Source organism: Mauremys mutica, chromosome 9 (genome assembly GCF_020497125.1).
Source record: "Mauremys mutica isolate MM-2020 ecotype Southern chromosome 9, ASM2049712v1, whole genome shotgun sequence".
Taxonomy (NCBI): Eukaryota; Metazoa; Chordata; order Testudines; family Geoemydidae; genus Mauremys; species Mauremys mutica.
This window is the reverse complement of record NC_059080.1, coordinates 98875765-98898365: the sequence shown is the minus strand read 5'-3', so window position 1 is coordinate 98898365 and position 22601 is coordinate 98875765. Positions and strand designations below refer to the sequence as shown.

The 22601-nt window shown below is 53.8% G+C and overlaps 1 protein-coding gene across 4 annotated transcripts; it reads left to right on the top strand.

Annotated features, from left to right (window-relative positions):
* Window positions 1–10382: 10382 nt before the first annotated feature.
* Window positions 10383–22163, top strand: PTMA (prothymosin alpha). Of its 4 annotated transcripts, none has more exons than XM_045030549.1 (5): window positions 10383–10568; window positions 15994–16065; window positions 16841–16928; window positions 20018–20091; window positions 21369–22163. In XM_045030549.1, the coding sequence occupies exons 1-5, from the start codon at window positions 10524–10526 to the stop codon at window positions 21414–21416; spliced, it is 327 nt and encodes a 108-aa protein (XP_044886484.1). In that variant the 5' UTR covers window positions 10383–10523; the 3' UTR covers window positions 21417–22163. The 4 variants fall into 4 exon arrangements, with proteins under 4 accessions (XP_044886484.1, XP_044886483.1, XP_044886482.1 ...); XM_045030548.1 differs by having other exon boundaries at window positions 16838–16928; XM_045030547.1 differs by having other exon boundaries at window positions 10384–10568; window positions 16841–16934.
* The last annotated feature ends 438 nt before the right edge of the window (window positions 22164–22601 follow it).

Below are 22601 nucleotides of genomic sequence, written 5' to 3'. Positions count from 1 at the left end.
AAAATGGAGCCAACCGCTTCAGAGGGGGGTTGGGAGGAGGATTTCATTGGTCTGTGAGGTGCCCAAACACTATGGTGATGGTGAAAACCCATCTATGGCATTAAATTGGTACTGTATAGAGCTCCCAGCTACACTCAATGGTCTTGTGCGCATTGAATGTATATCAAATGATCATCGTTAAAATTAACGAAGGCTAGTTGGACCCTTTTCTTACCCCTTGGGCCCAATCTTGCCACCCTCTGCACTTTCAAGCTAAAGCTATGAGGCACGATGGGACCTGTGCTCTGTTGCAATAATGACACGCTGCAGCAAGTTGTGAAGCAGGAGGCTGGAGCCATGCGGGTGTGTCATTGTTACACAAGAAACAACGCAGGCCCTAGAGCATCCCATTGTAATTACAGGGGGCCCTGGTTGTGTGAAAAGGGAAAAGGAAAGGAAAACTTCTTTCAAATGAGGCGCCTTTTCGTAGGAAAATAATTCAGGGAAGAACGGATCCGTATCTTTCCAATGGCAGTGTCTGAACCGCTGCCCCAGGCCTGGAGTTCCCACAAGATCTAAAAGGCAGTCAGGTGTGAATATTAATTAAATAATTAAACACCTTAGATAATTAGTAAGATGAGTTTTCCCTCTTGTGGGCGTATTGATATGGCATGCGGAGACATAGGTGCTGACTCTGTGGGTGCTCCAAAAATAGTGGGTGCTTAGCACCCACCAGCGGGCCCCACCAGTCAGCCCTCCCCGCCCCCAGCGCCTCTCACCCACCGGGGATCAGCTGTTCAGTGGCCTACAGGAGGCACTGGGGGAAGGAGGCGGAGCGAGGGTGGGCGCACTTGGGGGAGGGGGCGAAACGTGGCAGGAAGGGGCGGGGCAGGGGTGGAAGTTTGGGGGAAGGGGTGGAGTGGGTTCGAGCACCTCCGGGGAAATGGGAAAACCGGTGCCTGTGTGCGGAGATGTGATTAAAAAGTTTCAAGCCCTGGCACTACCATCCAATGAGAACACTGCTCATAACGTTCATCGGCCAATCAGCTAGGTCAAATGGAAACAGCTTGGGACTTAAGGCTCAGGAGACCTGGGCCTGATTCCCAGCACTGCCATTTACTTGCAGTGTGACCTTCCGTACATCACTGCCTTTTGTGTGCCTCAGTTTCCCCATCTCTTACATTGGAATATAAGCGCATCAGGCTGGTCCACGCCACGGTAGGTGTTTGTGCATGTTCTGCTGGCACATTTGGAGCCCCTGCTGCAGCGGAAGACGGGCTTTATGTGGAACACGTCCACGTTAGATGCCATTTCGGCCCTCCACTCATTTTCGGAGATGCAGGGGCTTCTTGAACTCGCAGTGTATGTGGCGTATGTCAGTCTCAAGGCTACGTTTGATTCCATTGACTGAGTCGCGCTATGGAAGGCCTTAAAGGATGTAGGTGTCCCAGCCACTCTGCTGGACTTGATTAGCAAGCTGCATAATGGAACCACTGCCCATGTACCTCTTGGGAATCAGATGTCGGCACCTTTTAAATCAGTATCTAGTGTCAGGAAGGGCTGGGCCCCTGTGGTCTTTTGTCGGGCAGTGGATTTCCTAAGGCAGCATTCCGTCAGGTCCATAGGCATTAAGATCAGTGATCTCTCGCTCTCACACCTTGACTATGCTGATGACGCTTCTAGTACAGAGCCGCGACAGGCTTCCTGCGGCGTTCCGGCAAATGGAGGAGGAGTCGGCCAAGGTCGGCCTCCATGTTTGGTGGCCAAAGACAAAGCTACAAAAGCTAGAACCAGGGGCCCCCGCGACTCCAATCTCCTTGAATAATGAAAGTGTCGAAGCAGCCTCCAGCTGTTACTATTTGAGTTCTAGTCTCGTCAGTCCCTCCAGCTCTCACACGGGGATTCGTCACCGGATTGGCGTCGCAGCGTCTGCCATGGGTCATTCGCAACGAATATGGAATCAACCTCGTCTCGGCACGACAACCCAGTTCAGGAGCCGTACGATTGTGAAACGTGGACACTCAAACTGGGCAAAGCTGGAGGCTTTCCACACAAAATGCCAACGTCGTATAATGGGGCATAAAATGGAACGACGTCATTCGTAATCCAGACGTTTACGGTCGCTCTGACCTACAGGCTCCCGGGGTCACTGTCTGCAGAGGGCATCTTATGCATTTTGGACATGTCGCCAGAATGCCGCAACACGTTCCCGCGAACGCCATTCTCCGGGTGGCTTGTAACATCTGCGATAAAATTCCAGAGGGGTGGAAGTGACCCAGAGGCAGACCCGATTACATGGGTGCAACAGGTCTGTCCTGATGTTGAACTCTTGGCCCGTCAAGCCCTTGCAGCTGCACAGGAATGGACCAAATGGCAAACGATCACTATGGCTGACCGTTCGGCCAAGTGTTGGAGAAGTTTCCCCATCTGTAAAATGGAGATAGTGGTATTGCCCAGCCTTGCGAGGGTGTAGTGACGGCTGATGTGTGAGCACCTGGGAGGAGAGAGACTGTAACCTCCCATCCTTTAATATTTTTGTTGAGTGTGTGCATCATTTTAGTCCTGGTGAAAGGTACTGGAACAACAGCCCTGGGAAATGAAACCACCTCTCCAGCCGCAGAACAGGCATAGCACAGGGAATAATGGCTCATCGAGTGAAATCCGCTGGTCGCTGTGTATTACACCCTCTCACCCCATGCAGATCCACAGAGGATGTGACTCCGTTACAGCTCTTGCACTGTAGAGACTCATGCCTGTAGCTCTGGAGGTCCTCGGTTCCATGCCTGGTGTGTCAATCAAGATGGTGGCCAGTGCTCAAACGTCCCCCTTCCAGCTCCTCCTAGAGGGCAGCTCAGTCTCCATGGCGTCTCTGCTAAGATGGGTGGCAGGGATAGCTCAGTGGTTTGAGCATTGGCCTACTAAACCCAGGGTTGTAAGCTCAATCCTTGAGGGATTTAAAAAAAAAACAAAACCCTGGGGTAGGGGAGTGGATTAGATGACCTTGTGAGGTCCCTTCTAACCCTGATATTCTATGATTCTAAAACTGCCAACCAGGAGGCCAGTTCTGAGCAGCATCTTTCCAGATGCCAACTTCTGTCCACGGGAGGTAAATGCTACTGAGCCAAGCAGATACTTTTCTCTGGATAAAGTTCTTCTCATAGTGCTTCTGTTTTGAGACCTCATCAGGCACTTGAGATGGGGGAACATTAGTAGAAGAGGGTCGTGTGCTGGTTTGGGGCATCATCGGGCTTTCTGCAAAGCAGGGGGCTAGCAGCGTGTCGATGACATCGCCGGGAAGAGGAGAGCAACTCTGGTATCTGCACACTGCTGCAAGTATTAATTTTAATACCGACAAGCTGGATTTCTGCTGGACTGAGACATTTCAGGGACTCATAACCTGGCGGACAGTAGTTCTGCCTAGAGCAGTGGTTTTCAAACTGCGGGTCGTGACCCAGTACTGGGTCACGGAACGTAACGCACTGGGTTGTGGCAGCTCTGGTCAGCATCACCGACTGGGCCATTAAAAGTCTCGTTGGTGTTGCTGCCTGGCTAAGGCAGGCTAGTGACTACCTGTTCTGAGACCGTGCTCCGCCCTGGAAGTGGCCAGCAGCAGGTCTAGCTCCTAGGCAGGGGGGAAGTCACAGGGCTCCACGCACTGCCCCTGCCCCGAGCACTGGCTCCGCACTCCCATTGGCCAGGAACTGGCCAATGGGAGCTGGGGGGCGGTGCCTGCGGGTGAGAGCCGCGTGGAGCCGCTTGCGCGCCTCTGCCTAGGAGCCAGACCTGCTGCTGGCCGCTTCCGGGGAGCAACGTGGCCTGCGGTGCCAGGACAGGGGGGAAGCCTGCCTTAGCACCCCTGCTGCGCTGCCCCAGCCCTGAGCCCCCCCAAACCTGAAGCCCCTTATGCACCTCAAACCCCTCATGCCCAGGCCCACCCCAGAGCCTGCACCCCCAGTCCAGAACCCTGACCCCCTCCTGCACCCCAAGCCCCTGCCCCAGCCCAGAGCCCCCTCCCACACCCTGAACCCCTTATTCCCAGCCCCACCCCGCAGCCCTCACCCCCACACCCCAAACCCTTCAACCCCAGCTTCGCTGGGTCACAGGCATCAACAATTTTCTTCAACTGGGTCCCCAGAAAAAAAGTTTGAAAACCACTGACCTAGAGCGCATGTAGGAACACGGCTGGCGACTGGAGAACACAGGGCCCCTTCTTGGGGTCTTCAGTACGAATAGGGAATTGACAGCTGCCTGCCCATCACCCTTGGTTTCTGTTTATACTGTGAGCGCTGGTGGAAGGAGCTGGATTGAGATCCTCAAGGAATGGGGGCTTCTCTGTGCCTGCAGGATGGGGAGCAGGCCAACCAGCGCATCTCAGAGCTGTCCTGGAGAGGACGCCACCTGGGGCCGGAAACGGGCCAGGGTAGATAAAAATCAATGCTTTTTAAAAAAAAAATTAAAAAAAAAAAAGGATTTTTTAAATTTAAATCAGATTTTTTTGATAAAATGCTCTTTGAGGAAAAAACCTATCTAAAGATAAAGATATATTATAGCTCAAAAATATCTCATCATGGAATAGGGATTATCAATTCTAATTCTATAGTATGAGACAATCTATTCATGTCATGTGTAAGAAAAGTTTTGTAAATGAGTTCCACTAGTTCATGGATTCGGGACCCAATCTTATGGGGTTCCAGGGGCTTCTGTATAGATTATTTAGGTTAATCTTTCTATCTACCCAATGGGACTCAGTGCTCAGTCTAGAAGATACCATCAGAGATGCTTAGTTTTGCAGTTCTCAAACTGTGGATTCGTGTCTCCAGAGATAACATGCTTGTTAATAGCAAAAATGTTTTTAAATAAATAATATATAGAGGTGAGAAGTAACAGACCTTAACCCCATTGTCCTTTTGCATGTTTGTGTACACACAGTCAGTCCCTTAACTCTCTCTAAAAGTGAAAAGGTTCAAATAGTTCAGTGAATAGAAGATTGGTGGGGGTGGATAGATCTGGACAAGGAGAAGTCTGGAGATAAACGTGAGAAGGGAGGGACAGGCAGTAGAAACAAAAGTGAAACTGTTTGAGCAGCATATTCCAAAAGCCCTGAGGTCTTTGAGTGTAGCCTTCATTGATTTGAGACCTACCATTCTCTCACTAGAAGGGAAAACCTATAAGAGCAGCAGGCCGCAAAAGAGACCCAGTTTGGGTCTCATCTATCTCGGAGTTGTGCAGAATACGTATTAAGGTTATAACAACCAACAAGAACGCACTTTCCTGTAGAAATCCATGATTAAATCTAGTCTTCCTGACCCACCGTTCCTTCACCTCTCTGCTGCGGCTGCGCCACGTTGCAGTGGGAAGTGGACACCAGGCTGGGAGCCACCCATTCGTTTCAGAGGTGTGAGAGATGGCCCCTCCTAACCTGGCCTGGATGCGAACTGGTGATGTAGAGGTGAAAGGCTCCATCTCCGATTGCCAGCCAGTCATTCCCCACCGCCCCCGCCATTATCAGACTAGTCGCTCTAGAGCCGTTAGCCATTCAAGAATCGAAACAAAGAATGTGGGTGTATTAGTCCACAGCTCCGTTACCTTCGCTAGGCTATTTTTAAACACCTGGGTTTGCTTCCCCTCCCCTCCCATCACCATGGAAATAATTCCATTGTTTTACATGTTCCGTTCAGCACATTCAGGACAAGGGAATCAGTTCACTGCATGTTCCAGATTGATTTTTGCATTGAAACCCCCACCCTCCCGAAACCCCACCCCCACCGGCTCCCTTTTACAACCCAGGCCAACACTCCGAAGAGAAGCAAAGCAGAGACCGGACACCCGTAGCACACCCCTCCCGCAGGGAGGCAGGAGCTGCCATGGCCAGAATGTCGCCTCTGCTGGCTTCAAGTCCCACCCCACCAGGCTGACCTAGAAACAGTAACACAGCTCGTGCACTGGAGCCCAGGGATGCTCAAGGCTCATCCTTCTGTTTTCCAGAGCGGCTGAGTGACAGTCGCCCCTCCCCGGCCGCTCCAAAGAGCGTAATGAGAATTTCCTCCTCGAAGCAGCTCATTGCCATGGAATAATCGCTCTAGCAGCAGGATCTTTGCCGAGGATTAGAGAGACGCCAACTTGCTGAGCTAGTGAAACGCTCCCCCCCCCCCCCCCACACACACCATCCTTTGCCGAAGAGGAGGTGAAACTCCTACCGCCTCCTTTGCCTCCTTAATTAATTTGCCAAATTTATCGCCTACCATGGAAGAGAGCAGCCCTGCCGTCGCTCAGCAGTTCCAAGCAAAGTTCAGCCCTATAAACTTCTGTTTTGAAGCTCCCCCTCCTCTGCACACACTCCTACCCCCTCTCTCCATCATCCTCATTCCTCTCTGTCACTCGCCTCTCCTGGCGCAGGCTAGATAGAGGGGTGGGGAAGCGGTAAAAGAGCAGCTGCCTTTTACAGGCAACAGTTTTGTTGTCGTTGTTCCTCTTTGGACTGCTGAGGCATAAAATGTCAAGCTCCGTCTGTTTCTCTCTGACACACATGGGTCAGGTCATCCCACTGAGTTGAGCGACTGTAACTAAACGACGTGAAACACAGGTGGGTTTCTCACTTGGCTTGTTCTAAGGTGGCCTTCGTTTTAGTCATCAGTCCCACGCGGGTTGTTGGGTTTTTTTTTGTTTTTTTTAAAGTGCCTTGGTGGGAATGTCATTTGCAATTTCAAATTTTTCTTTCCCAAATATCCAAAGTTCCGATTTTAATCTCTCTCTCTATCTATATATCAACGTGTTCTTCAGACACAGACGTCCCATCCCGAAAGAGCCTCCCCTGCCTGAGAAGGAGACATGCGTGAAATGTTAACATGAAGTTCAGCAAAGGAGCTTTATTTTTTTCAGTGTATTTGGAGAATCACCAGAGGCAATCTCCGGACTTTGCTACTGCAGAAGGCGCTCAGAATTCCAGCTGCACTGACACCCTGCCGCGAACCCAAAACCACAGTTCACTGCCATGATCGGAACTGACCGCTCCTCTTGGAATGTAAAAGGGGCAGCTTGTGGAGACCACAGATCCTTGTATGCGCTGCTCCATCTAGATCCAACATGAGGCCCACAGAGACAGCTACACCTGCTCTGCAGTGCTCCTGATCCGAGCGGTCACACTTTGCAACATCCTCTGCTCAGATCAATATGAAACATCACTTTCCGGGATCTGTTTTCTGAGCAGGCTACTCATAGTTAACTCTTTGTACAACAGTCACCCCTAGAAGCTGCGAGCACGGTGCCATTGTGTGAGACACCGTATGTACACACAGCGATAGCTCCAATTATTAATTAATTAATTAAATTAGCACACAACCTAAATAGCCAAGGTGTGAGTGGGGAATCCAAGCACAGGCACAGAGAGGTGAAGTGTTCACTAGGTCAGGGGTTCTCAACTCTTTTATTTGTGTGCCCCCCGCCCCCCCACCCAGCATGCTATAAAAACTCCACGGCCCATGGCTGTAAAAACTCCCTGTGCCACAACAACTGTTTTTCTGCATATAAAAGTCAAGGCCGGCATTAGGGGGTAATAAGCAGGGCAACTGCCCACGGCCCCACGCGGCCCCTCAAAGCTGAGTTGCTCAGGCTTCATCTTCAGCCCCGGGTGGCGGGGCTCAGGGCCCCAGTCTTCAGCCCCTTCGGCTTTCTGCCGTTGACCCCATTAACTCTAATGCCAGACCCCCTGAAACCTGATCGCGGCCCCCCAGGTGGCCCCAGACCCCGGTTGAGAACCATTGCACTAGGTCACACGACAGTAACAGAGCTTAAAAGAGAATCCAGGTCTCCTGACCCCCAGTCCAGCGCCCTGCCCATTAGACCACGCTGCCTTCTCTAAGGCCACCTCCTTATTCAAGGTGAGACAACCATGGTGCGGTGGGCTGATCCCCCCAGGGGGTCCTTTGCCCACCCTATTTTAACAGTCTGTCGTACCTAACCCCAGTGTTGAACATTCAAGTCGCACAGGCACGATAAACCAAAGTGGAGATGAGCAGAACGTTTCCAGCTAGAGGTGAAGATGCTAGGAATCCGGGGCACTTTTGAATCTTGTTGTGAACCTGCCGTCAGGTCATCAGTGGAGCTAGTTTGGGGAATGTTCTCCTGAAACAAACGCTCTTTTCCAGCCCCAAATTCAAAGCGAGTTGTTGAAATATTTAAACTTAAAACATTGTTTAGAAGTTGGCTGTTGTCTAGGCCGCATAGCGATGGGTATATCGGAAAGCCAAAGATCCATGTTAAAATAGCTTCTCTGGCAAATTTAACAGCGACAAGGAAACTGGAGGAGCAAAAAAAAAAAAAAAAAAAAAGCCTGACATAAAAAGTGCTAAAAAATCCCATGCCATTGTTTTTCCTTCTTAAGCAGCTCTGCTGAAGTTCAGGCAGAGCTGTGCGTCAGGGTCTAATCGCAGCACATCAGAATTAATAACTATCTAAAAAATAAACACAGCAGCAATCATGGAAATGCAGGGCTGGACGGGACCTCGAGCAGTCAGCAAGCACGGCCCCCGGCCCCCTGCGCTGCTGTAAGCGGCTAGCAGCAAAAACTCCATTAACAGGGCTACCGGGTTCCTTTTCCCTCTTCTCTTTACAGCCAAGTGGCCGCTGAGTCCATTCCACGCTGCTACTGCGATCTTGTATCCGGGTTTTCGCAACCACTCTATCGAAGACGGACAGGAGCGTCGCTCAATAAGGGGGCGCAAAGCGTCAACAGAGCGTTCGCTCGGGGTTGGTAGCCAATAAGCGTCGCCTGAGTCCTATATCCCGCCTTCCGAGGCGAGACTCTGCCCCGGCCCAACGGCCATGTTGAGTGTGGCAGAAGCGCTGTTCCGCCCGGGGCTGCCCCTCCGCCGGCTCCCACCGCCACATTCCTGCAACGGGCACCGGGAATTGCCTTATGAAGGTGCTGCGGTGGCGGTTCGGCCGGACCCGGCCTTTTAGAGCCCCTGGCTGGGAGGGAAAACCGAAGGGTTGCCCCATGAAGGGCTCCGGGCGCCATTTTGAGTGTGGCACGTTCCTCTACCCCCCCTTCCCTGCTCAGCTGCCTCCATTGAGCTCAATTGCAGCTTGAAACGGGACTTTCTGCCGGTTCAACTGCACCCGGTCCAGCTGGGAGGGGGCCGGCGTGTGGGACAGACCCAGCTTCGTGCAAAACGTGGGGAGTGCAAAAAAAAATTGGGCAGTTTTCAAACAACAAATTGCAATGTGGCTTTTAAAAAAAATGCAAAAAAAAATTCTATTTTCCCCCGTCTCCGTCCAATTTGATTTATTCCACTGCATGATATTAAGACTGGGGGATTCTGTCTCTCTTTCCCCTTCCCATCCCATTTGCAAAGTTACGCGGGGGGGGGGGAGGAGGTCGGGCTCTAGCAAAGGGGGAAAAAATCCTGGATGCAGATTTTTTAATTAGTCTTCACAGATTAACTTGTGTAAATTTCTTGCTTTCGGGGAAAATAAGTTTGGGGTTTTAAATGAGCTTTAAAAGGGTAATGCGGGGTGAGAGCGTTGATACCCAGGTGGGGAAAAGGCTGGATTTCCTTCCCCCCCCAGTGTGAAATTGGGGGGGAATCGGAACTGTATTTTTTTTAACTGTAATTTCCTGTTTTTTTAGGGAGGGGGGAGTTTTTGTTAATGGTGTGGCTGGATCGTAAAAGGTTCAATCACCACTAAGATAAAGGGAGTGTGTGGAGCGGGGAGGGGTCGCTTATTCGGTCGTGGCTTGTGGATTGAAACCCCGACCTCCTCTCCCTTGAGTTGGAAAGTCCCAGCCCCGTGTGAGGTTTTTCATAGGGACTAACGCTGCTCTTGGGTTTTAATCAGCCAAAGGCGGAATAAACCTCCCCCCGCCGCTTGCACGGGTGGAAAACGCGCAGCTGCTCTTTGCAAGGGGGGGGCGCGCTTAACGTAGAAGCGGATTTCATTTGCATCAACTTTTTCAATCCCCCCTCCCCTGGCAGAGTGGGGGTTGCTGCCCTAATGGCAGCGGAGACATGCAGAAGCCGGCGGCGGCACCGCGGCTGCAGGAGAGAGACGCAAGCAGAGACGGGGGGGGTCGGTTTCTCCTCCTGCTTAGTTCCTCTGTTCCAGCCTGGCGCTAACAATGCAACCCAGGGCTCTGCGTTTTGCACGCGGCATGCGGAGCGACTGCCCTGCGGAGGGGGGGGAAGGGGGCGGAGAGGAGCCGCCAGGCCGTTGCCGCGCTCCGCATGCTGAGGCCGGGCGCAAACTCATTGCATCCACGGGGCGGCTCTGCCGCTTTAAGCGGCCTTGCCCATTGTTTGCCCTCCGACCAATGGCCGGGCCCAGCTCCCCCGCGCCTGGCCAATGGGGATGGCGCAGGGGAGTGAGCGCGCCGCCCACTAATCTATATTAAAGCTAGTGGCGCCGCGTGAGTTCTCCACTGGCTCTGGCCAAAGCCATCTTTGCATTGTTCCTGCCCTGCTGCGCGCCGCTCCTCGGGCTGCCGGACCTGCTCCTCGCTTATTTTTATATCAGATCTATTTTATATACCCCTCTCCCCACGCACCATGTCGGACACGGCCGTGGACACCAGCGCGGAGATCTCCACCAAGGTGAGGCTCCGCACCCAGCCCTCCGCTCCACCCCCCTCGGTTTTTCCGCTTTTTTTTTTTTTTACTGTGTGCGCCTAAGTACCGTTTTGTCTGGGGGGGGGACGGGACCTGCTGTGTGTGTCTTTTTTTTTCTTTTCTCTTTGTCTGTAAGGGGTGGGGGAAGGGAGCGTGATTTGTCTCTTAAATGCTGCACACCTAGAGTGGTTTGTTTGTTTGTTTATTTGGGTGGGTGGCTGGGTGGGGGGAGTTTTGTAAAGTCTTATGCTGGAGGGGTTTTGCTGTGTGTGTGTGTGTGTGTGTGTTTCAACCAGGCATTTAAAAGCGCCCTGTAATTTTGTTGATGTTGCCTGTCTGGAAATCTCTCTTCATTCAAATCGCCTCGCCGCTTGACAGCCCCCTCCCCCCCCCCCCCCACCGAATCAAACTTGGATCCCACTTTAGTCCTCCTGCCCGAGAGAGGGGAAATAACCTGCCTGGAAAGTGGGGGGAAGGGATCCGGCCCGAAACACCCACTTTTTAATGGGGGTTGATCCCGGCCCCCCCTCCCTCCCTTTCTTTTGAAATGAAGCGGGCGAGAAACGAAACGTTTGTTGGGGGGAGGCGGGGGTCGGGCATTTAAAAACACCGTCACCCAAACAAACAAACAACCCGATCACTTCAATTGCCTGGAAATAACTTTACAACTCGGTGGCGGCGAATAATCGGAAGCGATTTCCTCGGCTGGCCGGCGGGGGGGCGAGACTTGACTTTGATGGGGAGACGCTTGGATTTGACTGCAAATGTTGGTGGCGATCTGCGCGGGTTCTTTGTTTAATGATGCCAGGAAGCGAGCGTGCCGGGCCGGCGAAATAACGTGGCTTTGCCTCTCGGGGGTCGCAGCCCCAGATACCTGCCGGACCCCCAGCCCGGCCGCTTTCAGTATCAGCCTGGCTCCCCAGCTGGGGACGGAGCCCGGTTCTCCCCCCCCCCCCCCCCGTTTTTTTCTTTTTAAGCGGGTTAAGATCCCCATCAGGCTGCAGGGGTTTTAACTCCGGTTAAAGACCGATTAACCTTGTGGGGCAAAAGGAGGGAGGCGAAGGGAGGGACCCCGCGCTGTTTTCACCAGAAGCTTAAATCACTGGCGCCCTGGGGTTTGCCCTCCGCGCTGGGCTCCCCAGCGGGTGTCCCAGCCGCTGCCGCCTTCACGGAGGTGAAGCCTAAGGACAGAACGTGGCTCGAGTGAGGAGAGACTGTCAGGGAGCCCACGCGTGGGAGTGCGGGTGAGGGGGGGGAGTGTGAAACTTCCAGCCACAGCGTGTGTGTGTGGGGGGGGGGGTTGTGAGCCTCCGGCCCCGACTGGCAGAGTCCGAAGTGGCCGGGCTTGGATACAGCGTAGCGAGCGATGGATACAATGTAGCGAGGATCACCCCACGCAGTACCACCCCCGCTTTGCTTGGCGGGTCGCGGCTTCTCCCCGTACTCCGGCCGATCACTGCAGTGGGGGGGGGGAGTTGTGGCCATGGCTGGATCCCCAGCGGGCTGGGGGGGGGGGGGGGCTTTTCTATGGCCCCGGGAAGCTGGGGGCGGGGGGAGGACGCCGCTCTCCTCTGGGCATTTGTCTGTGTTTCAAGGTGTTCCGCCCGCTGCCGCCGCCCTACACCCACCGGGGCTGGGAAGAAGGTCAGCGGGCACCATCCCCCCCCTCCAGCCCCGGGCAGGCGCTACAGCCGGTTACGGGCTGCGGGGCTAGGCGCGGAGCCGCCACGGGAGTCCGCAGCCCAAAATCCTGCTTGCAAATTTCGTTTTCACTTCTGTTTTCCCGCTTCTGCGACTCGAGAGTCCCCGGACCCCAGCCCCCGCCGTGCGGAGCGCTTCCCACCCCCCGTTTCCCTTCTGTCCCCTCCCCCCTTCGCTGAACTTTGGCTCGCTCGGGTCCCGGCCGCGGCCAGGGGGTCCCGCCCAGCGGATGCACCGGGGGGGGGGGCTCCCTCGCTCGCGCTCCCCCTCCAGCCGCCTGTTTCGGAGGTATCCCGGGGGTGGGGGAGAATCTAATTAACCTGCCCTTGCCCTTTGGGGGCGGGGGAAACTTCCCCGCTGTCCGTCCCGTCCCGTCCCCCCCGGGATTTGTGTAGCAGCCCCCTGCGCTTCCCCCGCGGGACTGCACTTCTGCGGGGGGCTCGCCCGGCGCTGGGCTAGCGGCCCCCGCGGTACGAGCTGCCCCTACAGCCCGGGGGGGGGGGCTCGGCCGGTGCACCCCCAAACCTTCCGGGGACCCGGCTCTGGAGGGGGGAGGCGGCGCTTTGCACCTTCCCCAGTTCGGGTGGGGCGTTGAGTCCACCTGCCTCCCGCCCCCGTTGTGTGACGCGGGCCCTAGCCAGCAGGACACCCCCCCCCAATCCCCATGGGGGTCCGGCGGGGGAGCTGATCAAGGGCGCGGGTCCCGCCCGCTTCACGTCGGGACACTGAAATAAACAAGACACTGAAGATTTATTCCGCCGGGTGGGGGGAGGGGTCCCAGAGCTGCCGCCTCGGCTCCCGGGCGGCGGCTCCTCCTGCTCTGCTCGGCGCCGCCCCCCCCACCCCCAGCTTCGCAACAGAGCTCGCTCATCAGCACGTGCTGCCGCCTCTGCGCGCTCCGCCCGCGCGGGGCCCCATGGGAGTTGGAGTTCGCTCCCCGCGGGCGGCCTTGCGCCGGAGGGCCCCGCGGAGACTACAGTTCCCGGCAAGACGCGAAGGGCGGGGCTGGCGCGGCGGCGCTGGGCCAATCAGAAGGCGCGGAGAGTGGCGCGCGGTTTGAAATGGGGCAGGGCGCGTGGCGCTGAGGAGCCGGCGCCCCCTGCTGGCGGGAGGGTTGCTGCAGCCCACTGCCTGGCCCTTTGAAGCTGCAGTAAGCCCCATTGACTGACTCAGAACACTGGGAGGTTGCAGGTGGGCTGTGGGGATCGCAGAAGACTGGCAATAAATAAATAAAACAAATGTAGAATCCTGGCAATGTGCAACTTTATTTTGCAAACTGCTGATGTCACTGAAAATTGAGGCCCCTTAAAACCCATCGCACCGTGGAGTCCATGCAAACCACTGCCTCCGAGTGACCGAATGGTGTGGCTAGAACTGAAGGGGCAGGTGGGTCTCCTGCAGCAGGGCAACAAATCACATGAACAAATATTCCAGAAGTACCTGGGACTGGACCAATCCTTGCAGTTTGCTGGCCGTATATTTTAGGCCACCTTTAAATGATCAGACCTGACTGGGTTTTTTTGCTCTGTCTGTACTGGGGATTAGCTATGACATGGCTTATGAATGCAGTTGGTTTTGATGGTTTCTAGTGTCCATTACTACTGTGCCAAATGGAATATTCAAGTTCACTTTTTGGGAGTAGGAGAAGGTGGAAGGTAGGGCTTCCCTATGACTAAACATCACTGCTATTTTATGGACAAACAGTCCTGCCGCACCTATAATTGGAGGCTCCATCAAAGCATTAAAACTAAAGTAATACTGCTACATTGACTCCTCATCTGTAGTCTGGTACAAATTTGTCTATTTGCATTGGATTCGTTCTTAGGAATGGAAAAAGTTGTAGTGTGCATTTCTAGCAGCACCGTTGCTATGCAAATAAGCCTGGCCTTGTAACTCAATTATAATTGAACTGAAAGTATCTTAAATGGAACACTGAAGGCTGGTGCCTCGGATTTATTAAACTAAAATTAGTAATAACATTACTGCTCCTCCTTAGCCATAAGAACCACTTGTGTTTTACGCATAACTTCTCAAAAAGGATTATGAACATCGTAATTCGTGACTTGGAAATTTTGACTATTTCATTTCTTCTGTGTTAAACTTGGGGTATCTTAGAATTTCCTTGTAGGTCAGTTTAAAATTGTGTGCTGGCTCTAAGTAGTTATGGCATGACAGCAAATAAGAGTGAGGTTAAATGCTAGCATCTCACTCCTCCAGTAATGACTGATAGGAGTCGGAGATGGTCGGTTCAGAGAAACTGCAATTTGCATGGGATTCAAATGTTAGTAGAAGGAGGAAGTAGATCTGCACTTCTGAACAGAATATTTACTTGACTAGGGTCTCAGCAACAGGTGTAATAAACCCCAGTGCTTGGTATTGCAGAGGATGCCCTTTCAAGGCATCCAGGGCTAGGTTGTCTTGGGATAATGCGGTCAGACTTTATTAATCCTTGCTTGCTTTATCCAGATGCCTGGGTATCTGAAAGGCTTAAGTAGTCCACTGTTCTAATATGCCTTTGCTGTTGACCGAATAATCCAAAGGTTATTTTCATCCAAATAAAAAGAGAGAGATGGGCATATTAATCAGGGCTGGCTATGCTGTGACACTAACGGTGAGAAAGTGACACCAACTCTGAGGGTGAAAGTGACATGCTTCCATCCAGGCTGAGGGGCTTGCGGAGAGGCCGCCAAACACCAAAAAAACACAGGTTTGCTGCTGCAGCAGAGCAGGAAGCTGCCAAAAAGTTTCCAACACCTCATGGTCTTTGTTCAAGGCAGACTGCCTGGCTGCCCTGCAGCCCTGGTGAAAGGCCCCTTAACTTTCCTTGGCAGGGGTAATAACTTCTCTCGTGGCAAGCAGGATCTAGCTGCAGCTGATGCAGTAACATAAGGGGAGGATGATGCAGACGTTCTTTTTAGCCATGTGCGGGAACAGAAAGTTGGATCCTTTCAGCCTGTTTGCCTAGTGACTTGGCATGACGTCTCGACAGTGATCAATAACAAAAACATACGGGCGCTTGCTCTCTCCTGCCTGTGCTTGCGGTTCGGATTTGAACTGATCTAGCAGTGTTAAATCTAACGGCGCCATGTTCCTTGGAGTAATGTGGAAAAAATAGCCGTCTCCCTGCTGTTTGACTAAGAGTCTTGAGATTTATCCTGGAGTTTCCACTCTGTGACTACAAGTAAGAGCAATCCGGTTGGGAGAGACACCACAAGCTCAGCTAATAACAATTTGGGCTCAGTTCTCTACCCTTCCCTGTTGTGAAGGCAGCAAGTGGCTGTGCGAGTCTGCAGACCCTGGGGTGACTGATTCTGTAATTCAGCGTGCGCCAAAGGGCTATCAGTGGGAATGCAGCCGTTTCCCCTGAACACGATAAGGTGGGAAATGAGCCAGTGCTTTGGCTGCAAAGCAGGAGACCAGCTCTTTACGTTTGGAAGATCCTGGGAGTTCCTGAGTTAAATGTGGCCACCTCTTTTAGTACCAGGCACCTTTTGCTTTAATAAAGTATAGTTAATACAAACTTAAAATCTCTCCCTGGTTCCAACACCCACAACAACTGTCCAGAACAAGTTGCTCATGCAAGGGATGTAAAGGGTAATTGTCTCCCAAACCTAACCACCCCCCCCACCCCCCCGTTTTATAACTTTCCTACCATGAGGATTGTAGGCTGGAATCCTGGTGACTCATTGGTTATTTCTGTTCCTTTAAGGATCTAAAAGAGAAGAAAGAAGTTGTGGAAGAGACAGAAAATGGCAGAGATGCACCAGCCAACGGCAACGCTGTAAGTATCGCTAGACCATCCTTGGGAGATGGCCCTTTGCTTGCTGCTGTTCCCGCGGACTCATGGTTTGGCATTCTCTGGGAGGAGGAAAGGTTGCATGCAGCAGCGCCCTGCTGCGTAACCCCATTGGGAAAGCAACATGCTGGTACAGTTTCAGAGTCGGTGAAAGCCTCCAGCCCGCGGGTGATTTCCAGGTGTACGGGCGGGAAGGGGAGGTGTGGTGGGAGCTCTTGGGCTGACTCTTAAATCCCGCAGAGAACGCTTGTCTTCATTGCCGCCTCCTTCTAGAAGCCCTGGTTTGGTTTGAAAATGTGGCAAACAGATGGGTGGGGAAAGCCTTGTACACAAGCAAATCTGGGGTTGGCTTGTTTTGTTGTTTTTCTAACAAAAGCCAGAGGGAAACTGACAATGCTGCCTTTTAATCTGACACGATGTCACAATAGACTTTAGATTCCTGTCTGAGGCTCAAGATGCAGCCGCCGCATTACCATCAAATTTAAGTCCTTTATCTTTGTTTCTGCGTGAAGCGTAGACAGAACGGGGAACAGCCTTGAAGTGAAAACACACATAGCTTGCATGTCAGCCGGTGGGCACCTGCTAGGAAGGCTGAGCAAAGTGGGGGCCCGTCTCCTCAACTGCACTTGCTGGATGGGTTCCTAGATCGCTCGATCTCGGGCTGCGGTTCTGTGTGTGGGGATGGGATGGGATGGGGAGGCGAGCGATTTCCCTCCATGCATTTTTTTTTTTTAAGTGAGTGTCTTGTCTTGACAAGGAGAACGAGGAAAACGGCGAGCAGGAGGCTGACAATGAAGTAGACGAAGAGGAAGAAGAAGGTGGCGAAGAAGAGGACGAGGAGGAAGAGGGTGATGGTAATTTTTCACCCTGCTTTCTCACCTTAGAGTAGCCAAATCCGGCCCTGAAATGGGACCCTTTAGCAAGAGGCTTGAGTTACTGCACGTGGCCAGCGAGTGCCAGGAGCAGCATCTCCCCCTTGTGGCTGCTCTGGGCAGTTGTCTGCTTGCTGCAACTGACGGTCTAGCCAGCCTTGTATCGTCGCTCCCCTGCCTCCTGGCGGCCCCGATCTGCCAGCCCGGGTCTGAAATCAGCCTGAGTTTGTTCTAACAGGTTGAGGACAGATCGCTCCCCATTCTGGCCATGCTGCGTAGTGCAGGGGCCCTGCGTAAACGCTTTAGCTCGTAGCACAGAGCTGAAAAACCCGCCCTTAATCCCAGGAGCTGAGCCGGTCCCAGCGCAACGGCAAACCGACGTCGGCTGCACGTGGCGGGCGAAGCCACAGTCTCACTGGCCTGCCCTGGCCGGGGAATGAGCCAGGGCTCTGGGGGTCTCCCTTTGCCAGGCGGGTGAGGAGCAGAGCACATAGGAGGTCGATGCCGCTCTCATGCAGTCCCCGCACGTGCTGCTCAATCATACTCACTTCCCAGGCTAATGATTCACGCTAAGCAGTTGGTTCCACTTAAGCAGATGCATGAACCTTTAGCTCTTTCCTGCAGCGCGTCTTATCTGCAGCTAGAATAGGAGCAAATGGCTCATTTAAACTTTTTTGAAATGTCTCCCCTTGCAGCTCCCATCTCCCTCCGGTTTCCTAGTGTAACCCGGCCTGCAGGCAGGCATCAGTGGACCACCAGTCACTTCCCTACCTGCTTCCCTTTTCAGCCTCCCCCGCTCCTTGTCCAAGATCCACTTGGCTGAATAAAAATCTCTATTTTTAATCCTAATTAAGGCTGGGAGGAGGCTGCGAACCATTATTAGCAAACCATGCTTCTTGAGTTCAACCTGAAACAAGTCCCTTGATTAGCTATTCCTGGTTAATCCCCTGCAATCTTGGGCGGCATCAGCGGGTTGTGCTGGGTGTGGGGTTTTGAGGCCGGGAATTGAAGGGCTTTAAGCAAGCCCCTGTCTGAATAGAGGAAAGTCTGGGCTCTTCCTGGCAGCAGTCCCGGGGGAATAAGGGGGACACGGCGCTGTCCGTATAGGAACTGGTTCCTGGATAGCTCACTGGAGATACACCAGCAGCCTCGGCCTTGCAGGATGGACGTTTAACCCTTGGAGTTGAATTTCACCTCAGCCTTGTGGGAGCCTGGGCCCATCCGCCTTTTCCAAGAAACCCTCGAAGGGCTGCCTGCTACTTCTGGGTGCTTTGCATAGCTGGGCTTCGCTGTGGCTGTGGGGCGTTGTTTAGATACCGTGGTGGTGCGCGTGATGCAGCCCCCTCTGCTGTCACCCGTCAAAGAAAAGCATGGATACGATTCGGAGCACTGAGCCACCTGCACCCTGCTGCGTGGTTAACGCCTGGCATGGGGAGGGGAGCGGGGAAGAGGCAGGGGCCCTCCGGGGTTCCAGGAAGGTTAACTCACGTCTTTCCAGCCTAACCCTAGCTAATCTCTGCTTGGAAGAGGTTCCTAAGGGGCTGATGCGAGCACCTGGGCATTGCATAGGAGAGAGAAAAGCCAGTAAGGGCTGCCAGTGACTCTCCTGCCTCCTGCTGGTTTGAAATACTTGGAACTAAACTTCAGCCCAGAGTCATCAAATCCGTTTTTAAAGATCCCTCCCTGCCAACCCCATCCCATTATTTGCTTTGCTTAAAGAAGCTCAGGCAGCTAAATATGCCCCCAATCAGCTTGACTGCGGTCACATGATCCACCCAAGTAACCCGGTGCGTGAGCTCGCTGGTGAAGTGTTGCAGCTAATCTGGCAGCTCCAGAGGCGGGGGCGATGCTGGGGCTGAGCGTATGCTGGCGGAGGGCGGGCCGGGCGGATGACCCTAATCCCCAGCTGTCTGTACGTGCAGCTCGTGGTGACATTTAAAGGCAGCTTACTGGTCTGAATGCTGTCAGTTGAGCAGGGCCTCCCGTTATGCAAAGGACTTAGGCTGGTCTGGTTTCCCCTCCCCAGTCTCACTCCCCGCCCGGTTGGCCTCGGGCGCAGTAGGCGACATTGTTCTGATCCACCGGCTATTTGAGCTCCAAGTGGGTCACGTCTGACTCTCTGCCCCCTTGCTGGAAGGCTGCGGCCGGTCAGCAGAATTTGTTGGCCGTTCTGATCATTAGGACGTGTTCTGACTCGGAACTAATGCGCTCTGGCTCTCTTCACTCATTAAAGATGGACTAATGGCCGCGAAGAGAAGCAGAAGTAATCGGAGCAGTTAGAGCAGCCGCTAGGAAAGGCTTTCTCTTTTTTTAAGCAAATTTGGTGCTCGTCACTCTATTTACCCATATGAGGCATGGGCTCCTGCCCCACTCCAGATGCAGAGGGGACCGTCTCTAGTGTCCAGGTGGCCCACTCCACTCTTGGCCCCTCTGCTGAGACCCCCCCCCCCACTTCCCCTCCAAGAAAAGCGCCGTGCGATGGTGATTCTGCAGCCCAGGCACCTGCAGCGATCGGTATCTGGGCCCAAGCAGCTGTCAGGTGGTAACTGCTCAGCTAGGATGCAGCTGGCTTTGAGCTAGTTGTATAGCGGCCCCGTCTCCTATTCCCAGCCGCCGTCCTTTGTAATAATCTCCACCCTTCTCGTCCCACCCCTGCGCGGCGGACGTGCTGATTCGCTGCCTGGCTGCACGAGCCGGAGCCCCAGGGTGGCTGATGCCAGCCGAGGGCAGCGTGTGCCAGCCCTTGCGGGGGGGGGCTGTTCTTGGCGTCGCAGTGGAGACGCGCGCTGGGCCACGAGCCGCTGGCTGTCTGGAGGGGGCCCGCGCTGCCCGGCGCTGGGCCACACACACGAAGAGCTGGTGCTGCCCTTGAACGTCCGAGGAGCAGAAGGACAAGCCCTGAGTTTGTGCCGTAAGGGTCGGGTTCCCGTGCCAGCGGGTCTCTGCCTAGTCTGGCGCTTTCCTCGCCTGCCTGCCAGCCCCGGTGTCCTTTCCACGTCAGGCTGGGCCAGCGTGAAGCTGCCACCAAAGGCTCACGCTCCTTGTTCTTCCTGCCCTCCCCCCAGGTGAGGAAGAGGACGGCGATGAAGATGAGGAAGGTGACGCACCCACAGGCAAACGGGCAGCTGAGGATGACGAGGTAGGTGGGGTGCATCAGGCTGTGAACCCCAGAGAACAGGACACTGGAGGGGCTGGCGCTGGGCCAGCGAGCCCTCGTGGAACCACACTTACCGGCCCGTTGCCGTGTTCTCCTCCCCCCAGGCCTGTGCGCGGTCCTCCGGGCCCCACCCCAGTTCCATTGAGACCTGTGGCCGGGTTAGAAGCCAGCATGGCTACAAGGGAACAGCCAGAACGACTGCGCCTGGACTCTCTCTAGCTAGACGAGAACCCTCCTAGCTACTCCGAGGGCTGGGGGAGGAGGGGGATTGGCAACAGTGGTGCTGGGTGCTCTGGGAAACCCAGGGGTGGATTACGGGGGGGGCTGGGCAGCCAGCTCCCAGGATTGTCCTCAATTTGTCAAGTCCTGATGAGCGTGGGAGCTGTAGCGCTCTGCTAGAGAGGAGTCCCCCCCCCATGCTCTGCACGTCGGGAGTGGGGGGGGGGGGCGGGGAGCCACTTGCCTGAACTCTGGGTGGCTTTCCACGCTGCACCTCCCCTCGCGCCTGGCTCCAGCATCCGTTCTGACTGTTCGGCACGAACTTGGTTTCCAGCCAAACACCGAAAGGAAGGAAATGCTGGGAGCCTGTGTGGGGGCGGGGGTGAATAGGTGCTTCCTGGCGAGGGGGGTCTCACTTGGTAGCCAGGGGTATGTCTACACTGCACATTAAGCCTGGGTTCTGATTCAGATCTGAGCCCAAACCCCAGTTCTGTTACACACACCTCAGTTCGACTCGCAGCAAGCGCCCAGGTCCTAGCACCCTGCTGTGGGGCGGGGTGGGTCAGAGCCCACTTCCCACTGTGACTGGGGGCCAAGCCCTGTCATCTTGCAGTGTGGACGCAGCTCGAGCTGCAGCCCCGAGTCAGAAGGTCCACAGCGGGCAGTATGGACGCGTTAGTGCTGCAGTGGGCAGGCCTGTGTTTCAAAGGGATCTGGTCACTGGTGGGGGCCGTGGGATGCGGAGGCACAGGCAGGCAACGAAGATGTTGTGGAGAGGTAACCTAAACCCCTGCCACTATGAGCAAATGCCAAATCCCTTCTCGCTGGCCCAGGCTCTCAGCCTGTCTAACCTGCAGCTGCAGGGCTGATCCAGAGTATAGCCACGCCCGAAGGGATGAGAGCTCCACCCGCCTTACGTGCCCAAAGGGGCTCTGGTGGGATTCCCGGCATACCGTGAAACCCACCCTTCCCGTGCCGCTTGGCAAGGCTTGTAGCTGCACCCACTGCTGCAGCCCCCTAACGCCTCTGCTCCTCCCCAGGACGAGGACGTCGACCCCAAGAAGCAGAAAACCGACGAAGATGACTAGGCAGCACATATATATATTTTTTAAAATAAGGAGAAAAACAAACAAAAGGCCAGCGCGACCTGTTCACTTTCAACGTCCCGTCGCAACCCCCCCGCCGTGGTCACCCTCCCCAAGTAGAGCGAACCTGCCCGCGATGCCGCCGCCACTCGGACCGAATGCCCGAAAAGATTCCCCCGCCCCCCCTCCCCCATCAGTGGGGCGAGAACCCCTCTTTCCCCAGCACCAAAACTTCAAGGCCCTGCTTTCTTTCTTAAAAATACTTTAAAGGAGAATTTGTTTGTATTTTTTATTTACATTTTATATTTTTGTACATATTGTTAGGAGGTCAGCCATTTTTAAGTGATCTCGGATTGACCAAATGGGGGGCTTTGAAGTGTGTCTCTCTCTCTCTCTCGTTACCCATCTCTGACTTTACTTGTGGTGTGACCGCGTCCCAACAAACCATTCTCCCGAAGGAGGAAAAATGACCTTGTAAAAAAACAAAAACGCAAAAAAAAAAAAATTTACAATCTTATTCTGAGCATTCCAGTAACTTTTTTTGTGTCTGTCCTTTAGCTGTACTATAAGTAGTGGGTTTGTATGCGATGGTAAGGCCAAAGAGAAAAGGGTTTTTTTGGGTTTTTTTCTGTCTATGAAGTTGCTGTTTATTTTTATTTTTATTTTTTTTTTGGCCTGTTTGATGTATGTGTGAAACAATGTTGTCCACCAATAAAGCGGAATTTTATTTTGCTGAGTTGTTCTAACGAAGCTGGCTCCCAATCGCTGCTTTGGTTTTTTGGTTTGATTTTTTTAAGTTGTTTTCATTTGTCTGATCAGAAGCTGGGCTGGGCCGGAGTGGGAATTTGATGGTGGTATTTGCTGGGAGCTTCAGGCCTTCCCTGTATTCAGCAGGCTCCCTAGTTTCCAAGACCAGATGATGGGCTCGTCTGAGCTGTATAACGCAGATTCCTAGAGCAGATATCGGTAGAGAAACCTTCCATCTTAAATTAAAAATGGTCCGCGATGGAGAATCCACCGTGATCCTTGGTAAATTGTTCCAGGGGTTAGTTATCTTCCCTGTTAAACGTTTATGCCTTATTTCCCATCTTAGTTTGTCTAGCTGCGACCTCCAGCCGTTGGATCGTGTCAGAGACCTTTCCCTGCCAGCCTGAAGAGCCCGTTAGGAAATATTTGTTCCCCAGGTCG

Coding starts and splice junctions, on each gene's coding strand:
- PTMA (XM_045030546.1), top strand. CDS start 10,524: ATGTCGGACACGGCCGTGGACACCAGCGCGGAGATCTCCACCAAG. Junction 10,569..15,993: donor GCGCGGAGATCTCCACCAAG/GTGAGGCTCCGC, acceptor TGTTCCTTTAAG/GATCTAAAAGAGAAGAAAGA. Junction 20,092..21,368: donor GGGCAGCTGAGGATGACGAG/GTAGGTGGGGTG, acceptor GCTCCTCCCCAG/GACGAGGACGTCGACCCCAA.